Below are 25,343 nucleotides of genomic sequence, written 5' to 3' on the forward strand. Positions count from 1 at the left end.
TGAAGTTGTTTTCTCTGTCTACAAAGGATAGTCACGTTTTCTTTTCCAAACCTGTATCACTGTTTTATTTAATCATATATAAGAGTATCAAAAACATAAATAAAAACACTAGATTATAAACAAATCACGATTCTGTCCCAGTTGGTTTGGATTAGTGAGAGTATAACTATAATTTAAAACATTAAATAAAACTAAACAGACTGCGTTGAGGCTTGAATGTAATACCGGAGCAGTACCACCAGATGGCGGGGCAGTCTAGGAACACTGAGAGTTTGCGCAGCTGTGTATGATCTGGGACCATTCCTCCTGGTACTGTATAAGCAATTCAGAATGTAGGTGGGTACTGTACATGAACGGCCTTGTATTGTTTTCACATTCTTAAGGTAAAGATTTCGACCCATATAAAACACGGCTTATCATTTAGGTTGAAACCGCTGTTTCTGATTGATCTCTGGGAATAAACCAAGGAACGCATTGTACAATTAAGAGTAAGGCTTAAAAACATTTGTAAACGTGTAAACTACCTTCAGTAAACTAAACGCGCCGTTTAAACGATGGGTGGGACCTTTACAAGAAAGAAAATACTGGTGCATTATTTATTTATTTTGTAATACCTTTTAATTGGACATGACAGATCATTTCACATTTACTATAGTACTGTAAGCAGTACATAATACAGTGTTCTATTAATGTAGATCATTAGATTTGTAAATATAACAGCAAACACAGTCAGGAGGACCATTAGAGAGGGGCACTGCATTTATCAACCATCTCCGATTGCAAAATGTGTTTTTTCCCTCCGCTCCGCCTCAACCTTACAAACATTTGAAATCACTAAAGCCTAATTTAAACCAGATTCATCAATGTAACTAAACAGTTTTGATAACGCGGTGACTGCCAGACTCCCTCTGGCCAGCTGGAAACAAAGAGCACTCGGATCTGCGTCATCCTGAGGGGGGGGGGGGAGAGAGATCTGAAACATGCAACACTCATTACCCCCCCCCCCCCCCCCCCCGTGACCGAATACTGCAATACTTTATTAAGAAATTTCTTGATCTCAAAAATAAACCCTTCCAGATTCTTATACAAGAGTGTGTGTCCAGCCTTTGGTTAGCCCTATTAGGATCACTACAGGATTCAGAGCTTTACCGTGACACAGCCCTGAAACTTCTATTCCAGTGTGCATTCCAGGAATGTCTTGCCGGTTTTCTCGTAACAGATGCTTACAGTTTCCCCGCTGATGCTGGCTATGCTGTGAGTTAAACTGAGCGGGGCTGGATGGATGGAGGCTGGAACAATCGTTTAGAGTCCAGGGGATTCACAACCGAGGGGGGGAGGGGGGGGCTCTGTGTGTGTGTTTTAATTAAAACCATTCTCTGAGAGGCAGGGGGCAGGAGGCTGGGGAAGCGGGGAGCGCGTTTCTCAAGTTGTTGTTCATGTTGTGGTCTCTGTTTATCTCCAGAGGAGACTATCTACTCGGGGAGTTCAAGCTGTTTTTTTCATGCCATTGACATGGATCTTGGATCCTGGACTTTCTCCGAACTGCGACAGATGTTGCTTCTTTTGCCAAAAACAACACTCTCTGTTTTGAAAAGCATACGATTTGTTCAAAAACAGGAGGGAAGAGGGTTTTGTTTTGTTTTGTTTTTGGACTGGACTTTTACTTAGCAAACAGTGCGCTTTAAATATGGCACGCGATAATAATGCATGTAGTGTGAAGGTTCTGGGAGCTCGAGAAGTCGCCCTGACAACTTAAAAAAAACAAAAAAAAAACAGATATGCATTATAAAATATATACATGCATAGGAAACGTAACACGGTACAACTGTGAACTCAGTGACTCTGAAAGGGATAGATATATATGAGAGAGAGAGAGAGAGAGAGAGAGAGAGAGAGAGACGGGAAAGGTTCCATGTAGTTAAAATACAAAGGCACCGGTTTTAAGAGTTAAAGAGTACACGTTCAACCTGCCCTGTACCACCCGGTCGACGGAAGAGCTCTCCCTGTCAAATGGAGTCCTGTTACTTTAAGAGCGAACATGATTTTTTTTTGCTTTTCCTAAACTGATGTTCAGCGCGCCCCCTCCTCGAGTCGCCGGAAGGGGGATGTGATGTAAAAATCACAGCGAAACTTTTTTTTTTTTTTTTTTTTTGCCGTTCTTGTGTAACGTTGTAACGGGGTGAAACATCTAGTTATTATTCGCAGTACTGTAACCTCGGATTTATTCACCGGTCCATGTTTTCCACCGTGTAATATACAAGCGCCTAGAGAAGACTTATTACCGATTCTTGCTGGAAAACCGACGAGTTTACGCATCAGGTAAAGACGTTTTTTTGTTGTTATAAAAAAAGTTGTCGGGGGGGGGGGGGGGGTTGTCTTTCTTTTGTTTGAGCCCCGTGCATTTATTAAGTTTTGTGGCTGAACCGTGGTAAAGAAATGCGGGTTTCCAGTTAGGCACTGGGTCCCGTACCTGGACAGAAAAAAAACACATAAACATTAATAAATAAATAAATATTATTAAGTTAATTTTAAAAAATATTTATTTTTTCCAGAAATGTTGCAGAGACAGTAAACAAAGTTTAAATACAAACTTTAAAAAAAGTAAATAAAACGATCGGTTTGGAACTGCCGAACCGAACCGAGCCGACGGCTTCTAGAAACTTTGACACTCTGTTAATAAAAAGTAATTCGCTGTTTTGTTCACGCAACGGCTATTCGGACCCGTGTGCTCGCTCGGGGTTAAAGTTCTGCAGGAATTACATCGTGGTTTCAGGCTGCTAATTAGAAGGTACGATTATAAATTACACGACCCGCTGCCTGCTCTGCGTTTTCTTCGAGGGGGGGGGGGCTGCCTTAAAAAGATAGTTTATTTTATTCTTTAACATTGATCATTTGACCCCCCCCTGCTGGAATGCATTCGCTTTGCACGCACGTTATAGCTGTCTCGCGTGTACACACGGTATGCACGCACAGGCAGCTCACACATGCGTGGAAACAGATAAAAACGCGCTGCGCTTACCCACGCTTTCTTTATCCGCTACCTTGCTTTATGCTGTATTTACACACGCGCATTCTTGTGATCTAGTACAGCACAGTAGACAGTTCTGCGCGTCAGCTCGGCTAGGTTATTCAGACGCGAAGTCTGACACGCTGCTGCGTCTTCACATGCTCTACACAACAGTGTATAAAGAAACTTTAGCATCAGATGACGTTTCAGCAAATGCAGCATCTCTTGAAAACAGGCAAGCTTTTAGAAGGGTTAAGCCTGGGAAATCAGCCTGTCATAAGTGTATGGGTAACAAGCTCAGGTATGTCTGATTTAAACTCAGAGTAAAACCAGGAATGGAGCAAACTGCTGAGCAATGGGAGTCTTATTTCCACCCCTGGCTTGGCACAGCTGGTATTTGCTTTGTGGTGCAGCCTTCATGTTTCCTCGAGCCATGCCTTGTAGTTTACACTGTAAATGGTAGGACCACACAGGAGCACGCTAGTTACATAGAATTAGTGGAGAGCACAGCACGGTTGTACTTGTATGCTGTGGTGTGAAGGATTGCTGTAACATCCAGCAGGAGATCTGTGATTCCTCAGCGCTGTGCCAGTGAAGCTGGCTGTAACCGTACTGTATACGTGCCCTCCTCCCAGGGAATGCTGTGCTAATAATGCACATGACTTACTTGTTATGTAATTAAGTAATAGGATTCCTGTCTTGAGGAGCACTGTAATTCTCAGCGGTGATGTCAAACGATGTGGTTGCAGATCAAACAGCCTGAACCAAGCACTCCACAAAATCGTAGGAGGTGTGCGACAGAGACGCGCAGCGCCTGATCAGGGAACTGTGTGCTAGGAAAGCCTTGTGAGGTTCATGTGCAGAATATTACAGTGGGGGTGCGAGAACAGTGTTAATAGTTTTAAGACTTCAATGTAAAGGCTGGATTCACAGAACCCCTGATTTGGCACAGCTTGTGTAACCGGGCAGAGGGATCGAATCAGCGACCCCGCCCCCCGCACAATGCAAGCAAGCATCTTAACCACAATGCAAAAGAGCCGGCTCCTCTGCGTTCCTGGTTTTCGAGCTCAAGATTGGGTTTAAGCGGGGTCTGTGAAAGCAGCCGTGTTCTGAGGGTTGAAATGTTCTCAGAGATGTTCGTGTGAAATGCAGATGTTAGCCTTCGTGTTTGTGCACCAGGAACTGTGCTGTGTGAAGTCACTGGTTTATTATTCAACATGTATCCCTTGTCTGCTCCACGTCAGTGTTGTGCACACATGGTCTCCTAGTGCAGTCATTCATTTCAAACTATTGGAGGGCTTCCATGTTGTGAGTTACATGAGGGATTTCGGGTATTTCAAATGTGTCATTGTTTCAGTATTTAAACATGGTTATTGCTGAAGTACATTTAAGTAAAACTGCAGGAGTAAAGCGCTGTGCCGGACAGAAACATGGCAGCGGAAAGCTGAAAAGCAGACGTTTGAAATGCATGTAGGCTGTCTCCATGGTCTTTGTTGGAGGCATGCTTCCCTGTGGTCTCTGGGAGGGGGGTGGGTGGGGTGTCTGACATGACCTGCCAAGAGGAGTTCCGTTGACAGACAGACGGCGGCACTGTCTGCCTGCCATCGTGTTTCTTACTGGACACGAAAACAAAGACAAGCGATCTCTGTGAATGCCAGCTCCAAACACTTTGATTCCAAGGGTTTGGAAATCACACCTCTGATGTTAACATGATTGTGGAAAAAAACGAGCGCCAGTCTGAACACCCCATTCTCATCTCTGCAGCGCTAGCATTAGCACTAGAACAATGAGCTCTACTCTGTGCCGTCTCATCTCTGCAGCACTGTCTATTACTCTACTCTTTAATAACAAGCGCCAGTCTGAACACCCCATTCTCATCTCTGCAGCGCTAGCATTAGCACTAGAACAATGAGCTCTACTCTGTGCCGTCTCATCTCTGCAGCACTGTCTATTACTCTACTCTTTAATAACAAGCGCCAGTCTGAACACCCCATTCTCATCTCTGCAGCGCTAGCATTAGCACTAGAACAATGAGCTCTACTCTGTGCCGTCTCATCTCTGCAGCACTGTCTATTACTCTACTCTTTAATAACAAGCGCCAGTCTGAACACCCCATTCTCATCTCTGCAGCGCTAGCATTAGCACTAGAACAATGAGCTCTACTCTGTGCCGTCTCATCTCTGCAGCACTGTCTATTACTCTACTCTTTAATAACAAGCGCCAGTCTGAACACCCCATTCTCATCTCTGCAGCGCTAGCATTAGCACTAGAACAATGAGCTCTACTCTGTGCCGTCTCATCTCTGCAGCACTGTCTATTACTCTACTCTTTAATAACAAGCGCCAGTCTGAACACCCCATTCTCATCTCTGCAGCGCTAGCATTAGCACTAGAACAATGAGCTCTACTCTGTGCCGTCTCATCTCTGCAGCACTGTCTATTACTCTACTCTTTAATAACAAGCGCCAGTCTGAACACCCCATTCTCATCTCTGCAGCGCTAGCATTAGCACTAGAACAATGAGCTCTACTCTGTGCCGTCTCATCTCTGCAGCACTGTCTATTACTCTACTCTTTAATAACAAGCGCCAGTCTGAACACCCCATTCTCATCTCTGCAGCGCTAGCATTAGCACTAGAACAATGAGCTCTAGTCTGTGCCGTCTCATCTCTGCAGCACTGTCTATTACTCTACTCTTTAATAACAAGCGCCAGTCTGAACACCCCATTCTCATCTCTGCAGCGCTAGCATTAGCACTAGAACAATGAGCTCTAGTCTGTGCCGTCTCATCTCTGCAGCACTGTCTATTACTCTACTCTTTAATAACAAGCGCCAGTCTGAACACCCCATTCCCAGCGCTCCACCAGTACTGTTGTTGCCCTGTACGTCTAATGAGAGTGAACCAGAGAATGAAATGTGATACTGGTGTGTTTTTTTTTTTTGTAGACAGTGCAAGCATTGAGCAGGTATGAGATTGAGGTGCTGGAGGGGTTTGGGACAGGTCCTGGCATGTGTGTTGAACCGAGAGAATGGAAGGATGGAGAGCAGCAGCTGGATTGGAGGGGAAACCTGGCACTAGAAACTGTTTCATCCCTTCAGAGCCAGTTTCCAGGGCCTGGCTGTCCAGAGCCCAGTCAGAATCTGGACCTGGTGTTTAAGGCCATCCATGCCTGTGTTCCCTGAAACTTCAACAGCTTTCTGGTGTGAATTTGAAAGTTTGAACGACAGACGTCTTGGCCGGGGTTGTTAGAAAATGAACGTTTTTCTTTTTTGTGTTGCTCAAACTCTGTAATTGTCCCTGGCGTGGGGGATCTGTCCCGGTATGTTACTGGCATTCCTTGTTAATAACGCGCTCCTATATAGAACTCTGCAAGACATTCTCACTCTGATACAGAACTCTGCAAGACATTCTCACTCCGATACAGAACTCTGCGAGACATTCTCACTCCGATACAGAACTCTGTGAGACATTCTCACTCCGATACAGAACTCTGCGAGACATTCTCACTCCGATACAGAACTCTGCGAGACATTCTCACTCCGATACAGAACTCTGAGAGACATTCTCACTCCGATATAGAACTCTGCGAGACATTCTCACTCCGATACAGAACTCTGAGAGGCATTCTCACTCCGATACAGAACTCTGCGAGACATTCTCACATCAACTGCAAGTTCATTGCATATGCTGCTTTGCATGTTTGGCACACAATGCACACGTAGCTGTTGATAGTGTTGCATGTTTGAAGAACCTCAATCCTGTATGAAACAGCGTCTGGAAATAGCCGAGATGAACTGGAACTGAATCCATGAGAGCTGTACCAGTGGAAAGTTAAAAACAGGCCACTCAGCCTACACTAATAATGACAACAGCTCAGCATGAACTGTGTACATCCTGGCCAGAGAGTGAGCTGGACTCCCGACTGAGTGAGGAACTGAAAGGCTGGACCTCTCTGTCAGTGAGCATTTACCTCCAGGGGACTCCTGCAGGGTTGGGCTTTGGTAGAGGACATGTCTGTGTTGTGCTAGTCAGACCTCCTCTCTCTTGCTCTCCCTGTCTGCTCTCTTGTGGTGAGGCCCCCCTCTCTATCACCTGTTCCCAGGGACTCTGGGAATAGCTGACAGGCTTGGCTGTAAATGCTGCCCCTAGTGCCAAAAACAGCAGGCTCGAGGCTTTCCTGTGGTGATGACGGGCAGGAAAACTTGCCGCAGAAGTGGGAGTAATTTGGATCTCGAGACACCTGCTGGAGAGAGAGAGGGGTGGGGGGTTGGCACACCTACTATACATGCCCAGAGAGGTATGGTAAACACATAGCATAACCATGGGGGGAACTGCAAAATTACCGTACAGAAATCCCCCGGTGATCTTTGAGAAGGGGTTGGCAGAGGTTCATAACTACAGGCTGAAGGGTCAGTGCTGCGGTAGATGTTTGCTTGTGAAGAGTGTACATAGGCCCTACTCTTCAGAGCTTTCGTTCACTCTCTGTGTGCCCCATCCCTAGTCCTGGAGGTTAGAGGTTGTAGTTCTCGAGGCTGGGAGTTTTCATCTCTCTCTCTCTCTCTCTCTCTTCCCCCATCCCCTTCTCACCAACAGCTAGAGTGGTGGAACAGAACAGGAAGTGACCTCACAAGCCACAGAGCCCCATTAATGGTGAGTTGAGTGTTTTTACAGGACAAACGGTTTTGTTTTCTCAAATTCTTTAACCAGCTGCACTTCTGCGCGCACGCACACAAACCTTTTAGACATTTCTTGAGAGCTGCTCGTCCAGTTGTGAGGAAACTCATCATGTCCTTCTAATTGTGTTGCCGTCTCAGTGTGGACATACTGTAGCTGTGCCATGTACAGTAGCTGCATTGTGTTGTCTGTATCTTTGGCAGGGGATACATGCCTGTTCCTGACCTAGCCTGGAATGCAACTCATAGCAGAGGTAGGAATAGACTAGCACAGAACACATGGCCAGAATGACAGGAGGGTGTTCGGTCCATTCAGGCTTCTGCCCTGCTGGGGTTGAGTGTTTTCTGTTATTTAAGCGATCCAGTTTTTTAAAAAAAATTTTTAGCAGAGCTACACCTTCGCTTCCTATAAACTACTACCCCCCGCCCCCCCCCGCCCCGCCTCTGTAAAAGGGGCCCTCACCTGTATCATTTTTTTCTTCTAGACTGTTGAGATTAAGTTCAGTTTGAACCTGTCCTCATAACTCATGCAGCCTATACAATGAAAACCAGATGGGCTGCACATTTTGCTCCCCCCCCAGCCCCCCTTTCTCTCCCCCTTCATCCCAAAGCTGGGATCCCAGCCCCATGTGCCCCCCATGTGGCCAGCCTTCCCCCATGTGGGGTGTCTTTACAGGCAGCTATAAAATCTCTGATTGGGGGGTGTGCTGGTTCACTGCCCCACTGCCGAGTGGAACTTTACAGCCAGCTGTGTTACTGCTTCAGCTGGGAGTGGAGTTAACCCTGTAGCTACAAGAGTCCAGAGGGGGGTGTGGGGAAATGCGTGGGGCAATTAACCTTGTGTAGCACGCCGTGAATTCAGAGAGGCAAAATTAGTACGATTTAGTCAAAACCGCGACGTGAATCCATTTTCAAAATCGTTTTTTAATTGGTCCAGAACACAGAGGCCTGCGTGTTCTTTTATTGCAGTCGTTGGTGGATTGGTTTCCTTTTGCTTTTAGATTCAGTCAGTCTTGTGAATGATTACCAACGTGATCATTTTGAGCGTGGGAGTCTCTCTCTCCCTCTCCCTCGTCTCTATAAGAACCGTGTCTGTCGGAGAAGGCAGGCGATGACAGCTGTGGCCCCTTGCCGGAGTCTCTGGAGGCTTGCATTGTGCTGGTGGAATGCAGAGTTGAAACAGCGCTCGGAATTCACCCAGCTGTGCTCTGCTGAGTGTCTGAGCTGGGTCCCACTGCATTGCTGTTCAAGGGGTTTGGACAGGAAACGAGGAACGCATGACGTTACACTGTCCGGTACTGAGGGATAGGTGACCGTTCCTCAATAATGTCACTGGAATTCTTTCACTGAACTTGGCGGTTCATTGACTTCTATGTGATTGATGCGTTCATGCATTTTGTCACCCCAAATAAAGCAAAAATGGAAACATTTTTAATGAAAAAATATACTTATTATGTGACCAAAACTACTTTGTTTTTTCAGCTGTTTTCAATATTTCATGCATATCGTGGGCTACCTATAGGGGGCACTTGCAGCTTCACCTGCTCCAGCAGTAGGTGGCGCTGTGTGGTCCTCTTTGCGGGGTTTAGTAATGCCGTTGATGTTGAATGCCATATAGGATACACTGGAACATACCGGATTGCAGTATCGGAGGAGAAAATAACAACAGAATAGGACATTAAAATTGCTCCATATAGTGTTTTCAATATCCATTGTGATCCATACTGGAAATAGTTGCATCATAATGGCTTGTTCATGGTGCATTTATGCCAGTCCATTTTGCAATGTGACCCCCCCTCCTCCTCCCCCAGTTCTAATCTTCTTTTTCAGGATTGCTGTTTGCCGTTATTGTTCCTCGCGTGTCATGGGATACCTCTGGAAATATGAGCAACTCGAAAGGAATTTTATATCTGAACAGGGCTGTTTCCAGGCCAAACATTACACAAAAAAGCAGAGCTGTTTCTCGCGCTCTCTCTCTCTCTCTCGCTCTCTCGCTCTCTCTCTCTCTCTCTCTCGCTCGCTCTCTCGCTCTCTCTCTCTCTCTCTCTTGCTCTCTCGCTCTCTCGCTCTCTTGCTCTCTCTCTCTCCCCCCTCTCTCTTGCTCGCTCCATTTTTCTCTCCTCAGTTTACTGCATTGAGTAAAGCACAGCTTGCAAACCCAATCTGGCCTGCCTGCGTTTCCGCTGCTTCATCCTCCTAGACAAAGGTTTCCTCTAGCGTGTTGCCAAAGGTAATAGTTTAATGCAGGGTTGACTTGAGCCAAATGCTGCATGCAGTCTTAGGTAGAAGCAGGTTCCTGTCCACTTCTCAACTTTTGCCTAATCGGTCCGGCTTTTTTTAGCCAATGTATAAAACTGTGTAAAGTAGCTGGTATAATAAGAAGGAGGAGGTACTTCCACCTCTCTCTTGGCGCTGCTTGTGAAGGTAACTCGTCTTGCTTCCACCTGGACGTGGTTGCTGGCTCCACTTAGGTTCTGGTTTCCGCCCCGGGAGAGCTGCGCTGTGTGTTTGTGGTTAGCTCAGCTTCCAGCGGTTTGGAAAGAGCCTGGCACAGCGCCAGTCAGAGTCCGGGCAGAGAGCCAGACTGCAAGTCTCAGGGGGCGGGGGAGGCGTGTGAGAAAAGAGAGGGAGGATTGAGAAAGGGAAAGGGATGAAGAAAGAGAGAGGAAAGAGGCGGGGAGAGAATAGAAAGATAAGTGGGTAAAACTGAGGAAATGGAGGGAGGGAAGAGAGAAAGAGGGGATTAAGAGAGAAAGGGAGGAGCAAAAAGACAGAAAAGAGAGAGAGAGCAGATTGAGAGAGTTAGTGGGGGAGGGGGAGAAAAGGCAAAAAGCAGGAAAGATGAGCGAGAGAGAGGGGAAGTTGGAGAAGTGGGGTTCAGGGGAAAGAGAGAGAGAGAAAGTTGAAACTATGCAGCCGTGCCTAAGAAACTGAACAGATCAGCTATAAAAACATTTTTAAAAGTCAGTCTGTTTACATCTGGAAGGTCAGAAGTTGCCATGGAAACCGGAATGACACAGACTAGTGGTAATAAGGGCCTGCGTGCGAGGGAGGGAGGGAGGGAGGGAGGGGTATTAGTACTGCGCTGTACTCTTCAAACCCAGGCCAGGCTCCGTCGTGTCTGCCCTGGGGGTTTGCCAGGTGTTGCAGTGGAGTGACGTGGGGAGGTTTCTGTCGATGCCTCTGCTTGGTCTGGTATAGATTCAAACAGGCAAGGCCCAGGTTTGACGTAGTTTCTTACTAACTATTATAATGAATCAGCCTCTCAGCCCATTGGATTGAATGGGAAGGCGCGGGCTGGACGCGAACCGCAGAGCGTACGGTACACAGAGGAACGACTTCCCATCCCACTGAAGAGCCAGCTCTGCCGTGGAGAGGCGAGTGCAGGGCGAGTGCTGATGTCACTGTTATCAGCTGATCAGCCGCTAGGAGGAGGTTCGTTATAGTGTGGCTTTAGACGCCAGAGGTCTTTTTATTCCTGTAGTTCTTTGTTTTGAATCTGTGTCGCTCAGCTGTCAAACACTTTGTAAGATGCTATAGTACGAAGCTGTTGTGCTGTACGGTCGGTAACCGTTTGAAGTGTTGAGATCCTGAAATCGTTCGTCTTGTGATCTTATTTTTTCCTCCCTGTCCTTAATGAGCCACCGTACTTCAATCTGGATGAAGCCGCAGGCTTATCTTGAAATCCGAATCCCATTGGGAGATGTCAGTCACACAAGCTCTACTTCTCTCTCCGCCCCCGCTCCCTCCACCCCTCGCTCCGCCCCTGCTCCCCCACCCCTCGCTCAGCACTCTCTCTCCCCCCCTCCCCTCGCTCAGCCCACGCTGCCCCCACCCCCCTCTCAGCTCTCTCTCTCGATCCCTGTGCAGTTGGCCTCTGTCCCAGAGAGAGTTCTGTAACATGCATGTGACACGCAAACACACACGTTTGTTTATGAGAAGCGTGCATTGACTCCCACGCCATGTCGATTTCTTATTCTAAACTCCAGAGAGACATGGGGTGGGGGTGGTAAGCACCCCCAACACACACTTGGAGGGATAGATCACTATCATCATAGTGACTTTGAGTTACCTGTCACTCTTGTTTGCTACATTACAGCTGCTTCAGCAAAATCCTTGCCATTGTTTACTTAGTTTGTTGGTCATATTTTCACTTCATCTCTTTTCTCTAAGCTGAAGTAACATGATTTCTCTCTCCCTCCCTGTCTTTGTTTCTCCCTGGGAGACACTGACAGAATTTCTCTGGATGAGACCAGCTGTGAATGATTAGCGACCCTCTCTCTCTCTCTCTCTCTCTCTCTCTCTCTCTCTCTCTCTCTCTCTCTCTCTCTCTCTCTCTCTCTCTCTCTCTCTCTCTCTCTCTCTCTCTCTCTCTCTCTCTCTCTGTCCTCCCTGCGCACACATTTAACATTTAACCTTTAGTGTAGTAGGGAAAGTTACAAGATTTTCAAGTAACTGGGAGGACAGTGTGGCCTACTGTATTGAGCAGAGGGACTGGGAGGGAAGCAGTGTGGCTGAGTGGTTAGAGCAGAGGGACTGGGAGGGAAGCAGTGTGGCTGAGTGGTTAGAGCAGAGGGACTGGGAGGGAAACAGTGTGGCTGAGTGGTTAGAGCAGAGGGACTGGGAGTGAAGCAGTGTGGCTGAGTGGTTAGAGCAGAGGGACTGGGAGGGAAGCAGTGTGGCCTAGAGCACAAGTTCTAAAACTGGACTTCACAAAAACAAGTTTCAAGGGGTTTTCAAGATTATAAATAATACAGAAAAGGCCCTGCCGTGTGAGTCTGCTGATTTTGTTGAAGGTATCTCCCAAGGTATTTGTTGCAGTTTGCCCCTTGGAGGGAGCATTCCACCCATGTCTGATCTATCGGTCTCCCCCCCACCCCCTCAGAGATGTAGACGCCAAGCCGTGTCCCGCGGACGATCTCCGGACAGACGCCCTCATCGAGCTGCCTCTCTCCACCATGCTGTTCCTCCTGCTGCTGCTCCTGCCTGCAGAGTCGCGCTCGCAGACAGACCCCGGTAAGGAAACCAAGACTGTAGAAAAACTGTTCCTACCTTATCAGTGGCATTCCTGCAATACCTGTGGACTTGCGGTGCTGTGACAGAAGACACAAGCCTTAGTCCTTGCACCTCTATGTTCAAACCATCATTTCAGTTAGAGACCGATAGAAGAGAAGTTGCTGCTCATGTTAGTGTTGGGACCGCTGTCTGACCTCTCTGACCTCTCCCCCGCCCCTCTGCAGCACAATGCCGCTATGCACTGGGCATGCAGGACGGCTCAATAGCAGACGATGACCTCACCGCATCCAGCCAATGGTACGAGTCGACTGGGCCCAAGTACGCCAGGTAAGCAAGTCTTTAACTCCAGGCGCCACACCTCTCGCGCCACACAGCGAAACCTTAAAATCACAATGATTATTAACAGAATTGCTAATAATCATTGTGAATCCATTGAGTTTAGTTTAAAAAATGTTTATTATTATTATTATTTATTTCTTAGCAGACGCCCTTATCCAGGGCGACTTACAATTGTTACAAGATATCACATTATTTTTTACATTCAATTACATTATTTTTTTACACATTATTTTTTTACATACAATTACCCATTTATACAGCTGGGTTTTTACTGGAGCAATCTGGGTAAAGTACCTTGCTCAAGGGTACAGCAGCAGTGTCCTCCACCGGGGATTGAACCCACGACCCTCCGGTCAAGAGTCCAGAGCCCTAACCACTACTCCACACTGCTGCTTTACTAACATCATTGATTATAACAATTGTGTTTACTATTATTGTGATTTATAATGATGATATATATATATATATATATATATATATATATATATATATATATATATATATATATATATATATATATATATATATATATATAAAAATAAATTATAATAATACTACAAATAATGAATCAATCAAATGTAGCACTCTGATTTTAAATGAGCACCCTTTCCCCCTCGCTCCAGGCTGGGCAGGGATGAAGCAGACGGCGCCTGGTGTCCAGCTGGCCCGCTCCACCCCTCGGATGAGCAGTTCTTGCAGGTGGACCTGCGCAGCCTGTGCTTCGTGACTCTGGTGGGGACACAGGGTCGGAGCGGGGGGGGAGCAGGGAAGGAGTTCGTCAGAATCTACCGGCTGGACTACAGCCGAGATGGAGACCGCTGGATATCCTGGAAGAGCCGGACTGGGCAGAAGGTGAGAAATCATCAGTTCATATGTTCAACATGCGTGGTCGTCACTCCCCCATTGCATAGCAGTTTAACCACCTTGTGATTTTGAGTTACTTCCAGTGAGCCTCTAGGTAAGTTAACACAGGGGTGGAAATAAGAACTCCATTTACACCCATTCCAGGTTTTACTACCAGCTTGATTAGCCACAGTGTACAGGTAACAAGCTCGGGTGTGTCTTGCTAAACTCCTAGTAAAACCAGGAATGGATCAAAGTGTTTAATTTGTGATAGCTGCACTTTTAGTTTGAGCTTTAAGCCAAGCTGTTTCTCTGTCCCCTGATTTTGTACTGGAATTTTTTCAGACCTCTCTCTCTCTCTCTCTCTCTCTCTCTCTCCGGCCCGATCAGGTGATCCAAGGAAACAGCAATGTCTACGACGTGGTTCTGAAGGACCTGCGCCCGCCCGTCATCGCCCGCTACCTGCGCATCATCCCTGTCACTGAGCTCACCAGCACTGTGTGCATGCGCATGGAGCTCTACGGCTGCAGCTGGCACGGTGAGGTCACGGGAGACACGCCCCTCCCTGCTAGAGACACGCCCCTCCCTGCTAGAGACACGCCCCTCCCTGCTAGAGACACGCCCCTCCCTGCCTGCGAGGGATATCTCGCCACTATGCAACTGCAGTTTGAGCCATGCCTCATTTTTAGTTTAATAAGACACTTCTGAGCTTGTTACCTGTACATCTGTTTTGTGATGAGAAATGGTAGCATCTAATGAAAGAATCGGAGATCTCTGGCCATACCATTTTCAGACTGTAACTTTTTTATTAAAAACCGACAAGCGGACTACACTGTAGAGATGCCACAGTGGATCCCTTATTGCTGCTGATGGCACCTCTAGTAATCCGATTGGTGTGCTGTACTGCTGAGTGGAGGCTAGGCTGCATTGAGGGGTGATTGTGGGAGGTTCTTTCAGTCCACAACATTCTCGGATTCATGTCTTAACTTTGTATGTATAAGAAACCCGGTGAAGGGACGCGGTTTATCTTAACGCTAGTTATCTTTTCAAATAACAGATTTCTTTTAATTACCATGGCAACAGCAACAACAACAAAAGCACAGCTGCCTCTCGTTCGTCATCTGTAGTGAGGCCTGTGCTTCTCCTTGGGTCATACTGCCCACTGGTGGCTGCACCTTGTAGTCCTGGAGGGCTACTCCACTCCAGGTTTAACAGCTAAAATGATATGATGAACTACTTCAGGGTCTGGACTGAGGTTTAGGAATAGGGTGGGTACAAAGACCAGGACTGGAAGGGATCACTTTGGCCACCCCAGCTCTAAACCGTTTAAATAGTGAACCCTCTATCTCTCTCTCTCTGACTCTCCAGACGGGCTGTTGTCCTACAGCGCCCCCGAAGGTCAGATCATGGCAGTGCCTGGGTATCCCATTGCCTACCTCAACGACTCCACCTACGATGGCTTCCTGGAGCGCAGGTACTGGGGGGGGGCAATAGTGCAACTAGCACTTCTAAAACAAGGCTGCCCGAGCGTGGTCTGAGGGTTGTTTAAAGCCCTCTGGGTTTGCAGTAGTCTCTCCAGAGCTGTATGGGAGCTGGCCTGTGGCCTGGCTGACCGGTGCTCCTCTCCCTGGGCAGGCTGCTGTTCGGAGGGCTGGGGCAGCTGACGGACGGGCTCTTGGGGATGGATGATTTCCTGCAGACTCACCAGACCCGGACCTGGCAGGGCTACGACTACGTGGGCTGGAGGAACGACAGCCTGGGCCCAGGCTACGTGGAGATGGACTTCCTCTTCGACAAGCAGAGAAACTTCAGCTCCATGAAGGTACTGTCGATTTGAAAATGGATTCCGTACAGGGGAGTGGCTGGAGCTCTGTAGTGTGGTGGTGTTTTGTTTTTAACATGCTTTACCATACAGCTCTTTGCTTTGCAATGCTTACCTGTGCTTTACCGGGCCTTCCCTTTTCACTTTACCATGTTTTTTACACTTTGCTGTGACTATAGTAAAATCTTGTAAGGGCATAGCTAAATAACAATTCAGCCTGTATTTTTGAAATATTGTAAACTTAAAGACCTGCCTAAATCCTGTGCAGATGCAACATAAAAGCTGAGAATTGTGCCCAGGCACAGCCAGAAAAGCCATTTAAACACAGTGTGCTGTAATACAATTAAAGAGCTGGCACAAGCCAAGCCTGACTCTGCTGCCCTCTGCTGGCAGGTGCATTGCAACAACATGTTCTCCAGGGGTGTGAAGATCTTCAAGAAGGTGTCGTGCCTCTTCAAGCCCCGGCTGATCTCCGACTGGGAGCCCGAGCCCGTGGGCATCACCACCGTGCTGGACGACAAGAACCCCAGCGCCCGCTTCGTCACCGTGCCGCTGGGCAACCGCGTGGGCAAGGAGCTGCGCTGCCAGTTCTCCTTCGCAGACACCTGGATGATGTTCAGCGAGATCTCCTTCCAGTCCAGTGTGTAGCATTCCGCTTGAACTGTTCTGTCTGTCTGTCTGCCGTGAGCTAAGCAGAGTCAGCGATATAGAGAGAAATGCACAGCACAGACGCTGCATTGGAATATTAAAACTGCAGATGACGTAATGCAACCTTATTGGCTAAAAAAAAGCAATATATTAAAAAGAGCTGAAATAGTTTCGTAGGGTTAGTAAAACGCATGCTTTGCAGACTTAATAAAAGGAAGATAGAAGATTATTAGGTTGTAGTAACTGTTATTCATTCTAATGAAAGTCTTGTACAAACCCGTGCTGTCCCACGCAGACCGTAGCTATAAAACTCCCAATTGTGCTAAACTTGGCAATACTAAAAGACTCTGTTCATGTGCTTAAATCCCTGTCCTTGAATTTATTTTGCTTCTTTTTGCGAGGATCTATGGACACGGACATAGCAGCGTTTAGCGGAGGGTTTCTCGCGACAGTGTTTGTACAGAGCTTTCTTTTTACTTCTCCTGGGAACGTTGGTGTCGCTATTATTGATTCCGCTGTGCGCTACTTAGTGGAATTATACTTCTGTTCCTACCCGGGGTATTTTGCCTTTTTTTAACGCTACACCTGCAAACCCTTTTGAGATAGCAGGCCCCCCCTCCCATTTGAAATAACTCCTGAATCACAGTACATTTCAGACCCTTTTCTTGCTCTGCAGACATGGAGGTGATCAAGCCCAGGGTGATTCCAGTCCACACACGCCTGCCTTCCCCCCTGAGCACCGCAGATCCTGAGCCAGAGCTCTCCACCACGCTTCAGAGTCAAGGTAACCTCCCAGGGGGGAGGTCTCTCCCTCTGCGCGTCTTCTCGCTTGCCGGTCTCGTTCTCGCGTTAACCGTTGTCCCCTCCCTCCCTCAGAGACCACGCCCCCCTTCATGGTGAGCTGGCCCGTGGATCGCCCTGACGACGGCAGCACCTCCGTCCTGATTGGCTGCCTGGTGACCATCATCCTGCTTCTGCTGGTCATCATCGTCCTCATCCTGTGGTGTCAGTATGTGCGCAAGGTGCTGGAGAAGGTACAGTTCTCTCTCCTGCTCCTTCATGTACTGTAAAACACATTTGGTGAATGTAACTGATGGTAGAGGGAAGGGGAGCAGTAATCCTGATTTTAAAAGCTTTTACGGTCAGTTTAATCCGACCTGTAGATGCGCCTCTGTTCTTGCAGGAGTGAGGGGGACAGCAGGTGTGGGACAGACCCCCGTTTCTCTCTCTCTCTCTCTCTCTCTCTCTCAGGCCCCCTGCCGGATTCTGGACGAGGAGGTGATGGGGCAGCATTCTTCCTGCAGCGACACCATGGTGGTTCACAGCTCCCATAGCAACCCTACCTACGAGACAGTCTTCCTGCTGGACCCAGAGTACCAGGAGCCTGTCCTGCTGCTGCACAAGCTCCCCGAGCTGTCCCAGAGTGCGGAGGACTCGGGTACGCACTGCACCCCTCACCGTACCTCTCTCTCTCTCCCTCTCTATCCCTCCCTAGTCCTTCCCCTTCCCCTCTCCCTCATCCCACCCTACCTTCTCATCTGTTCCATTTTTTTATACTGTTTAGTTTTCAGTTTTTCTAAACCTATTAAACTATTTTGGCTCTTTCAAGGTGTCCCCTTTTGCTGCATTTCGTCACTCCTCTCGCTCTCTCTCTCCTTTTATTTTCTCCCCTTCCCTCTAGTTCTCATCCTTAGCAACCCAGCCTATGACCTTTTCATCCCAACTTCCTTTCCTCTGATTGGCTGGCATATTATGAAGAGTAAACCAATTAGCACGAACGGTAAGCCAGAGTGAGTGCTGCAAGCAGTCGCAGGAACCAGGAAACTGTGGTTCACTGCGGACTCCCAAAAACTGCCAAACCCTCTCTGCATTCAACATGAGTGCAGCAGACAGCTGGGTGCATTGGGGTTTGAAGTGGCGTGTGTGCTTTTATGCAAAGTACATTGAAGTGGGCACCCAGTGTACTTAATTAAAAATATTACATTTAAAAATACAAATGCTGCAGAAGTGACTGCTGGTCAAGTCACTTTGGCTTTGGGTGCATCCTGCAGCAAGAGAAATGATTCTTCTAAAAACAAATGTACTCCAGCTTTCGTTTATTCAGTGTGTGTTGCGTCTTGGACAGCGCGTCGTGTTGCGTTGTTGTGTCTACTTTCAGTTTATGTTGTTGTGGGTAAAGGTTGCTGTTATTATCAAATCAAGTTCGTAGTTCAACATTTCAGCTGTCTGAGAATGTCAGCAGTTCAATGTCATTTTTCAAAGCACGATCTAACCTAAGAGGATGGTTAAAGTTGTGTCTCTCGCTGTGTTTCAGTGTGCAGTGGTGACTGTGAGCTGTGTTTCAGTGCTGTGTCTCTCGCTGTGTTTCAGTGTGCAGTGGTGACTGTGAGCTGTGTTTCAGTGCTGTGTCTCTCGCTGTGTTTCAGTGTGCAGTGGTGACTGTGAGCTGTGTTTCAGTGCTGTCTCTCTCGCTGTGTTTCAGTGTGCAGTGGTGACTGTGAGCTGTGTTTCAGTGCTGTCTCGCTGTGTTTCAGTTTGCAGTGGTGACTGAGCTGTGTTTCAGTGCTGTGTCTCTCGCTGTGTTTCAGTGTGCAGTGGTGACTGTGAGCTGTGTTTCAGTGCTGTCTCTCTCGCTGTGTTTCAGTGTGCAGTGGTGACTGTGAGCTGTGTTTCAGTGCTGTGTCTCTCGCTGTGTTTCAGTGTGCAGTGGTGACTGAGCTGTGTTTCAGTGCTGTCTCTCTCGCTGTGTTTCAGTGTGCAGTGGTGACTGTGAGCTGTGTTTCAGTGCTGTCTCTCTCGCTGTGTTTCAGTGTGCAGTGGTGACTGTGAGCTGTGTTTCAGTGCTGTCTCTCTCGCTGTGTTTCAGTGTGCAGTGGTGACTGTGAGCTGTGTTTCAGTGCTGTCTCTCTCGCTGTGTTTCAGTGTGCAGTGGTGACTGTGAGCTGTGTTTCAGTGCTGTCTCTCTCGCGGTGTTTCAGTGTGCAGTGGTGACTGTGAGCTGTGTTTCAGTGCTGTCTCTCTCGCGGTGTTTCAGTGTGCAGTGGTGACTGTGAGCTGTGTTTCAGTGCTGTCTCTCTCGCTGTGTTTCAGTGTGCAGTGGTGACTGTGAGCTGTGTTTCAGTGCTGTCTCTCTCGCTGTGTTTCAGTGTGCAGTGGTGACTGTGAGCTGTGTTTCAGTACTGTCTCTCGCTGTGTTTCAGTGTGCAGTGGTGACTGAGCTGTGTTTCATTGCTGTCTCGCTGTGTTTCAGTGTGCAGTGGTGACTGTGAGCTGTGTTTCAGTACTGTGTCTCTCGCTGTGTTTCAGTGTGCAGTGGTGACTGTGAGCTGTGTTTCAGTGTGCAGTGGTGACTGTGAGCTGTGTATCAGTGCTGTCTCTCTCGCTGTGTTTCAGTGTGCAGTGGTGACTGTGAGCTGTGTTTCAGTGCTGTCTCTCTCGCTGTGTTTCAGTGTGCAGTGGTGACTGAGCTGTGTTTCAGTGTGCAGTGGTGACTGAGCTGTGTTTCAGTGCTGTGTCTCGCTGTGTTTCAGTGTGCAGTGGTGACTGTGAGCTGTGTTTCAGTGCTGTCTCTCTCGCTGTGTTTCAGTGTGCAGTGGTGACTGTGAGCTGTGTTTCAGTGCTGTGTCTCGCTGTGTTTCAGTGTGCAGTGGTGACTGTGAGCTGTGTTTCAGTGCTGTCTCTCTCGCTGTGTTTCAGTGTGCAGTGGTGATTATGCGGAGCCGGATCTTACCCAGTGCACTCCTCACCAGGGTTTCCAGAGCAGCGTGCCGCACTATGCCGAGACAGACATCGTGAGCCTGCAGGGCGTCACCGGGAGCAACATGTACGCCGTGCCGGCACTCACCGTCGACTCGCTCACTCGCAAGGGCATCTCCGTCGGGGAGTTCCCACGGCAACGGCTGCACTTCCGCGAGAAGCTGGGGGAGGGGCAGTTCGGGGAGGTGAGCAGCGCAAGTAAACCCGTCTGTGCGTGTCTGTACTTGACAATATGAGCGTCCTTGCAAAGCCATTATCAACACCAGAAACACATCGCAATAAACAACTGTTTATTCTATAGTTCAGTCTGACTTGCCTTGACTTGTGTGTATCGGGCTGTGCTCTCTCTCTCTCTCTCTCTCTCTCTCTCTCTCTCTCTCTCTCTCTCTCTCTCTCTCTCTCTCTCTCTCTCTCTCTCTCTCTCTCTCTCTCTCTCTCTCTCTCTCTCTCTCTCGTATTTATGCTGGTCTCTCTCCGCAGGTTCACCTGTGTGAGGCGGAGGGGCTGCAGGAGTTCCTGGGGGGAGTTGTCCCGCTCTCTGACCCCGATGGACGGCCTGTACTCGTCGCTGTCAAGAAACTGAGAGCCGACGCCTCCAAAAATGCCAGGTACGTGAACCACAGCGCAGTCTGTGTGAGGCACAGGGGTTATAGAGCAGTCTGTGTGAGGCACAGGGGTTATAGAGCAGTCTGTGTGAGGCACGGGGGTTATAGAGCAGTGTGTGAAGCACAGGGGGTTATAGAATGCTAAAAGAAAGTAAAATTCAACAACCAAACTTTTCAAACGAAGGAAATGTTGAGATTAGCTTCTAGCTGGATTGTCCTTTCTTGTAGCATTTCTTAATCTGGGACTTCTAAGTGTTTTAATAGTTATATGGAGGACGGAGTATGGTTATATGAAAGCTGCCTGTTCAGAGGCGGGACGGATCATTTCTACCGCATTGGGAGCTTTTGAATCGACACAGCCAGGTTTTATTCATACAGAGGAATAGAATATGTTCTTAAATTATCATTGGTTAAACAAAATGGCCCCCCTTCATGCGGGACTGGGTCCAGGGCTTCGCTGCATGACCTGCTCCTCACTTCCTGTCTGTGTCCCCCCGCGCCCCAGGAACGACTTCCTGAAGGAGATCAAGATCATGTCTCGGCTCAACCACCCCAACATCGTCCGGCTGCTAGGCGTGTGCGTGTGCGCGGACCCACTCTGCATGATCACGGAGTACATGGAGAACGGAGACCTCAACCAGTTCCTGTCCCAGCGCGAAAGCGAGAGCACGCTGACCCACGCCAACAACATCCCCTCTGTCAGGTGAGGAGCCCTCCCTGGGCCACCGCAGGGCTCTCAGCCCATACAGCTAGGGCCCAAAGCATTGCTTCATCAAATCAAATGAAACCCACTGAATAATGTTACGTTAACATACTGAATTGTGTACCGCTTTGTAGTTTTCCATAGTGACTCCTGGTTTTGCGCCTCTGTGTCTCCGTCTCCCCTCAGCCTCCCGAACCTCCTGCACATGTCGGCTCAGATCTCGTCGGGGATGCGCTACCTGGCATCTCTGAACTTCGTGCACCGCGACCTCGCCACGCGGAACTGCCTGGTCGACCACCAGCTCACCATCAAGATTGCCGACTTCGGCATGAGCCGCAACCTGTACAGCGGGGACTACTACCGCATCCAGGGCCGCGCCGTGCTGCCCATACGATGGATGGCCTGGGAGAGCATCCTGCTGGTGAGCCCGCGGCCGGCCTGCCTCCCTCATTTCCCCCTTCCCTCCCTCCTTGCTTGGCTGCCTGCCTCCCATGTCCATTAACTCCCTCCTTCCCTCCCTCCCTGCCAGCCTCCCTCCCTCCCTGCATGCCTGTGTCCAATGCAGGGTTCCCATCTTCAGTCTAGAGCAGGGTTCTCCAACCCTGGTCCTAGAGAGCTACTGGGTCAGTTTTCAGTTACTTAATTGTTCAAGATTAACAGGTGTTCTAGATTTTTAGCCACAGATGCAAAGACACCTGTAAAACCTGCAGGATAGGGGCTCTCCAGGACCAGGGTTGGAGACCCCTGATCTAGAGCATGGGTCCAGGTCGCAGTTAGCAGTTCAGTGGAGGAAAGCAGAAGGGCGAGGCTTTGACCTTGTTTGTCACACTGTTCTTCATGCTGTACCGTGGCTGTCCTGTCGCGTTGCTTGTCCAGCTCTGCGCTGTAACGCTGCTGTTGCCGCCCGCAGGGGAAGTTCACCACAGCGAGCGACGTGTGGGCGTTCGGAGTGACGCTGTGGGAGATCTTCACCCTGTGCAAGGAGCAGCCCTACAGCCTGCTGTCCGACGAGCAAGTCATTGAGAACACCGGCGAGTTCTTCAGGAACCAGGGCCGACAGGTGAGCGCACCTGCACACAGGTAGAGGGAGACTTTCCCACACCCTGCCCCCAAGCAGTCACACAGAGCAGACGATGAACACAGGTGAAGCTGCCAGCACACAACCGACACATAACTCTCTCTCACTCCCCCCCTCTCTCCACACAGATCTTCCTATCGCCCCCCCCGCTCTGCCCCCTGACTCTCTTTGAGCTCATGCTGCGCTGCTGGAGCCGTGACACCAAGGACAGGCCCAGCTTCGAGAGGGTGCATTGCCACCTACAGGAGCACATTGCCTAGCCCTGCCGGGACTCTGCAGAGGAGGGATACTGGGACACCCTAACCCACTACAGCTCACCAGAGGGCTACTGGGACCCCCTAACCCTCTACAGCTCACCAGAGGGATACTGGGACCCCCTAACCCACTACAGCTCACCAGAGGGGTACTGGGACCCCCTAACCCACTACAGCTCACCAGAGGGATACTGGGACCCCCTAACCCACTACAGCTCACCAGAGGGATACTGGGACCCCCTAACCCACTACAGCTCACCAGAGGGATACTGGGACCCTCCTAACCCACTACAGCACACCAGAGGGGTACTGGGACCCTCCTAACCCACTACAGCACACCAGAGGGATACTGGGACCTCCCTAACCCACTACAGCACACCAGAGTGGCACTGGGACCCTCCTAACCCACTACAGCACACCAGAGGGATACTGGGACCCCCCTAACCCACTACAGCACACCAGAGTGGCACTGGGACCCTCCTAACCCACTACAGCACACCAGAGTGGCACTGGGACCCTCCTGACCCACTCCAGCTCATCCCTCCCTGGGACTGTGCCACTTGCTTTCTTCCTGGACAACAGTGGACGTGAAAAATGATCCCCGTTTTTTATTTCTGAGAGAGAGAACTGAAGTTGAGGACTGGGTTACCCCAAGCAGTCCCTCTCTCCTCCCCCTCCCAACTCTGTCTCCAGAATTATTGTTTGAGTTTTCATGGAACCAGCTCTCAAGATTCTTCCACAAAACAAAAGCTATTTACTTTGATTTGTCTGTGAGGTCCTGTGGTTCATTTTGTAAAGCACTGCTGTTTTTTTTTTGTGTGTGTTTTTCTTTTTATTCCTCTCCCACACTGGAGTCATTTTTATTTTCTTTTGGAATTGTTGTATTTTTTTTTGATGATGATGATATATTATTTTGATTATTCTTAATAATAATAATTATAATATTATTTAGTTTCCATGGATATGAATGTTGTTTTAAAGGGTAAAAGGTCAGGCTTGTTTGTGCCCTCCCTGACCCCTGACCCCTGGCTGAAGGACACTTTAGAAGCAGAACTACTGTCCTCGCTAGAATAGGAGCCGTACTGACCAGGGGAATGTGGAGCCAAAAAAGGACTGATGTGCAATGGATCCTGTGGGACTGAAAGTCAACTCCAGGGCTGCCTGTGTACAAGGAAACTTAGGGGAGGGGAGGGGGGCGCAGTGAGACTCGACTCGGACTCGACTCGCTGACACTGGGTTTGTAGCATTGCCCGCTCAAGATGACATGATGGTCCGTTTGCCCCATTCAAAGTCCACCGCTCACTGTGGGAGGTTTGAGGAGTAGAGGAACTATATTTCCCAGGAGCCATTGCTGCAATAATCCTGTGGTTTCCTGTTATCACAAGATTGGAAATGACGTGTGGGTGTCTATATCCATGTGGTACAGTCTGTGTAGCTATAGCCATGTGGTAGGGTGTGTGTGTGTGTCTGTATCCATGTGGTACAGTCTGTGTAGCTATAGCCATGTGGTAGGGTGTGTGTGTGTGTGTGTGTGCGTGTGTGTGTGTGTGTGTGTCTTTGTTCAGGAAACCCAGCCTAGTGGCTCAGTGATCGCACTGGAACAGTTAGGAGCACATGTAGCTACAGGAAGTGATGTCTTGTCCCTTCCTGCTGTTTTAGTACAGTTGCTGTTCTTCCTCCTAACATATTGTTGTATGAAAGGATTGTGTGGCTGTCCTGTACATAGTGCAGTCACAGTACATGTGTACAGTAAGATATGGGGAGATTCATTCTTGCACCCTGGTATTTGCTTTAGGTTTTTTTTTTGTTTTTTTTTTAAAAGACATTTTAAGAAATAGCAATAACTTCACATCTGTTTGTTTGTTTGTTTTTTGTAATAAAAATTGCTTTGCTTTAGTATTGAAGCAATTTGTAGATATGTAGATATAGTAGTTTTTGTGTAATTATCAGTGTTGATTAAATAAAACCCTATCAAAACGTTTCGGGACCTGCAGCAGACTCTCTCTGATCCAGATCCAATGGGATTGAACTCGCTGCTCATTGGTGATCGGTCTGGAATATGAAACATTACTGAAAGTTACACATCTTGTCGAGTATTTGGGTTGCCCTGAAGAAGATTCATAAATCTAACGCAGCAACAATGAATACGGTCCAATTTAAAAAATACCTACTTTATTAATGCTTATGAAAATGTTTCCTCTCTGCAAAAAACAATAATATGAACAACCACATCCTGTTCCACAGAAAACATCAGACTTCAGTGGAATTGCCTTTGAGTTTCTGTGTAAGTGTGATCACCTGAAACTCTGGAGGAATGCAGGTCAAAAACCGGTTATTTTAATGAGGTCTGCGGCTTGCCCTAGCGATACAGAAACTGCAATTTCACAAGCTGTTTCACAATGGATCTGGCGACCTGATTTATTTACAGCTATCATTAAAAATAAATAAATAAAAGCAATTTAATATGCGTTTATTGGTAAATGACTTTCCCAATTTCCCTGCTAAAGAAACACACTGCTGTAGTTTTGTGTGTCTAAGGTGTCGGCCCTGTGTAAACAGTGTGAATTGGGTTAACTCCTCTTGTACATCACCGTGTTTCT

At 48.3% G+C, this 25,343-nt stretch overlaps 1 protein-coding gene across 3 annotated transcripts; it reads left to right on the forward strand.

Moving 5' to 3' along the window:
- Positions 1-1,453: 1,453 nt before the first annotated feature.
- Positions 1,454-24,724, forward strand: LOC117422492 (discoidin domain-containing receptor 2-like). Of its 3 annotated transcripts, XM_058986763.1 has the most exons (19): positions 1,454-2,319; positions 7,600-7,656; positions 12,565-12,695; positions 12,920-13,022; positions 13,658-13,886; positions 14,268-14,415; positions 15,246-15,351; positions 15,513-15,699; positions 16,093-16,339; positions 17,024-17,131; positions 17,224-17,381; positions 17,599-17,785; positions 18,029-18,127; positions 20,044-20,288; positions 20,584-20,711; positions 21,214-21,411; positions 21,598-21,832; positions 22,322-22,471; positions 22,618-24,724. In XM_058986763.1, exons 3-19 carry the CDS (start codon positions 12,638-12,640, stop codon positions 22,747-22,749), a joined length of 2,718 nt encoding a protein of 905 aa, XP_058842746.1. In that variant the 5' UTR covers positions 1,454-2,319; positions 7,600-7,656; positions 12,565-12,637; the 3' UTR covers positions 22,750-24,724. The 3 variants fall into 3 exon arrangements, with proteins under 3 accessions (XP_058842746.1, XP_058842747.1, XP_058842748.1); XM_058986764.1 differs by lacking the exon at positions 7,600-7,656; XM_058986765.1 differs by lacking the exon at positions 18,029-18,127 and having other exon boundaries at positions 1,457-2,319.
- Positions 24,725-25,343: the final 619 nt, after the last annotated feature.

The sequence above is a fragment of the Acipenser ruthenus genome, chromosome 15 (genome assembly GCF_902713425.1).
Source record: "Acipenser ruthenus chromosome 15, fAciRut3.2 maternal haplotype, whole genome shotgun sequence".
NCBI lineage: Eukaryota > Metazoa > Chordata > Actinopteri > Acipenseriformes > Acipenseridae > Acipenser > Acipenser ruthenus.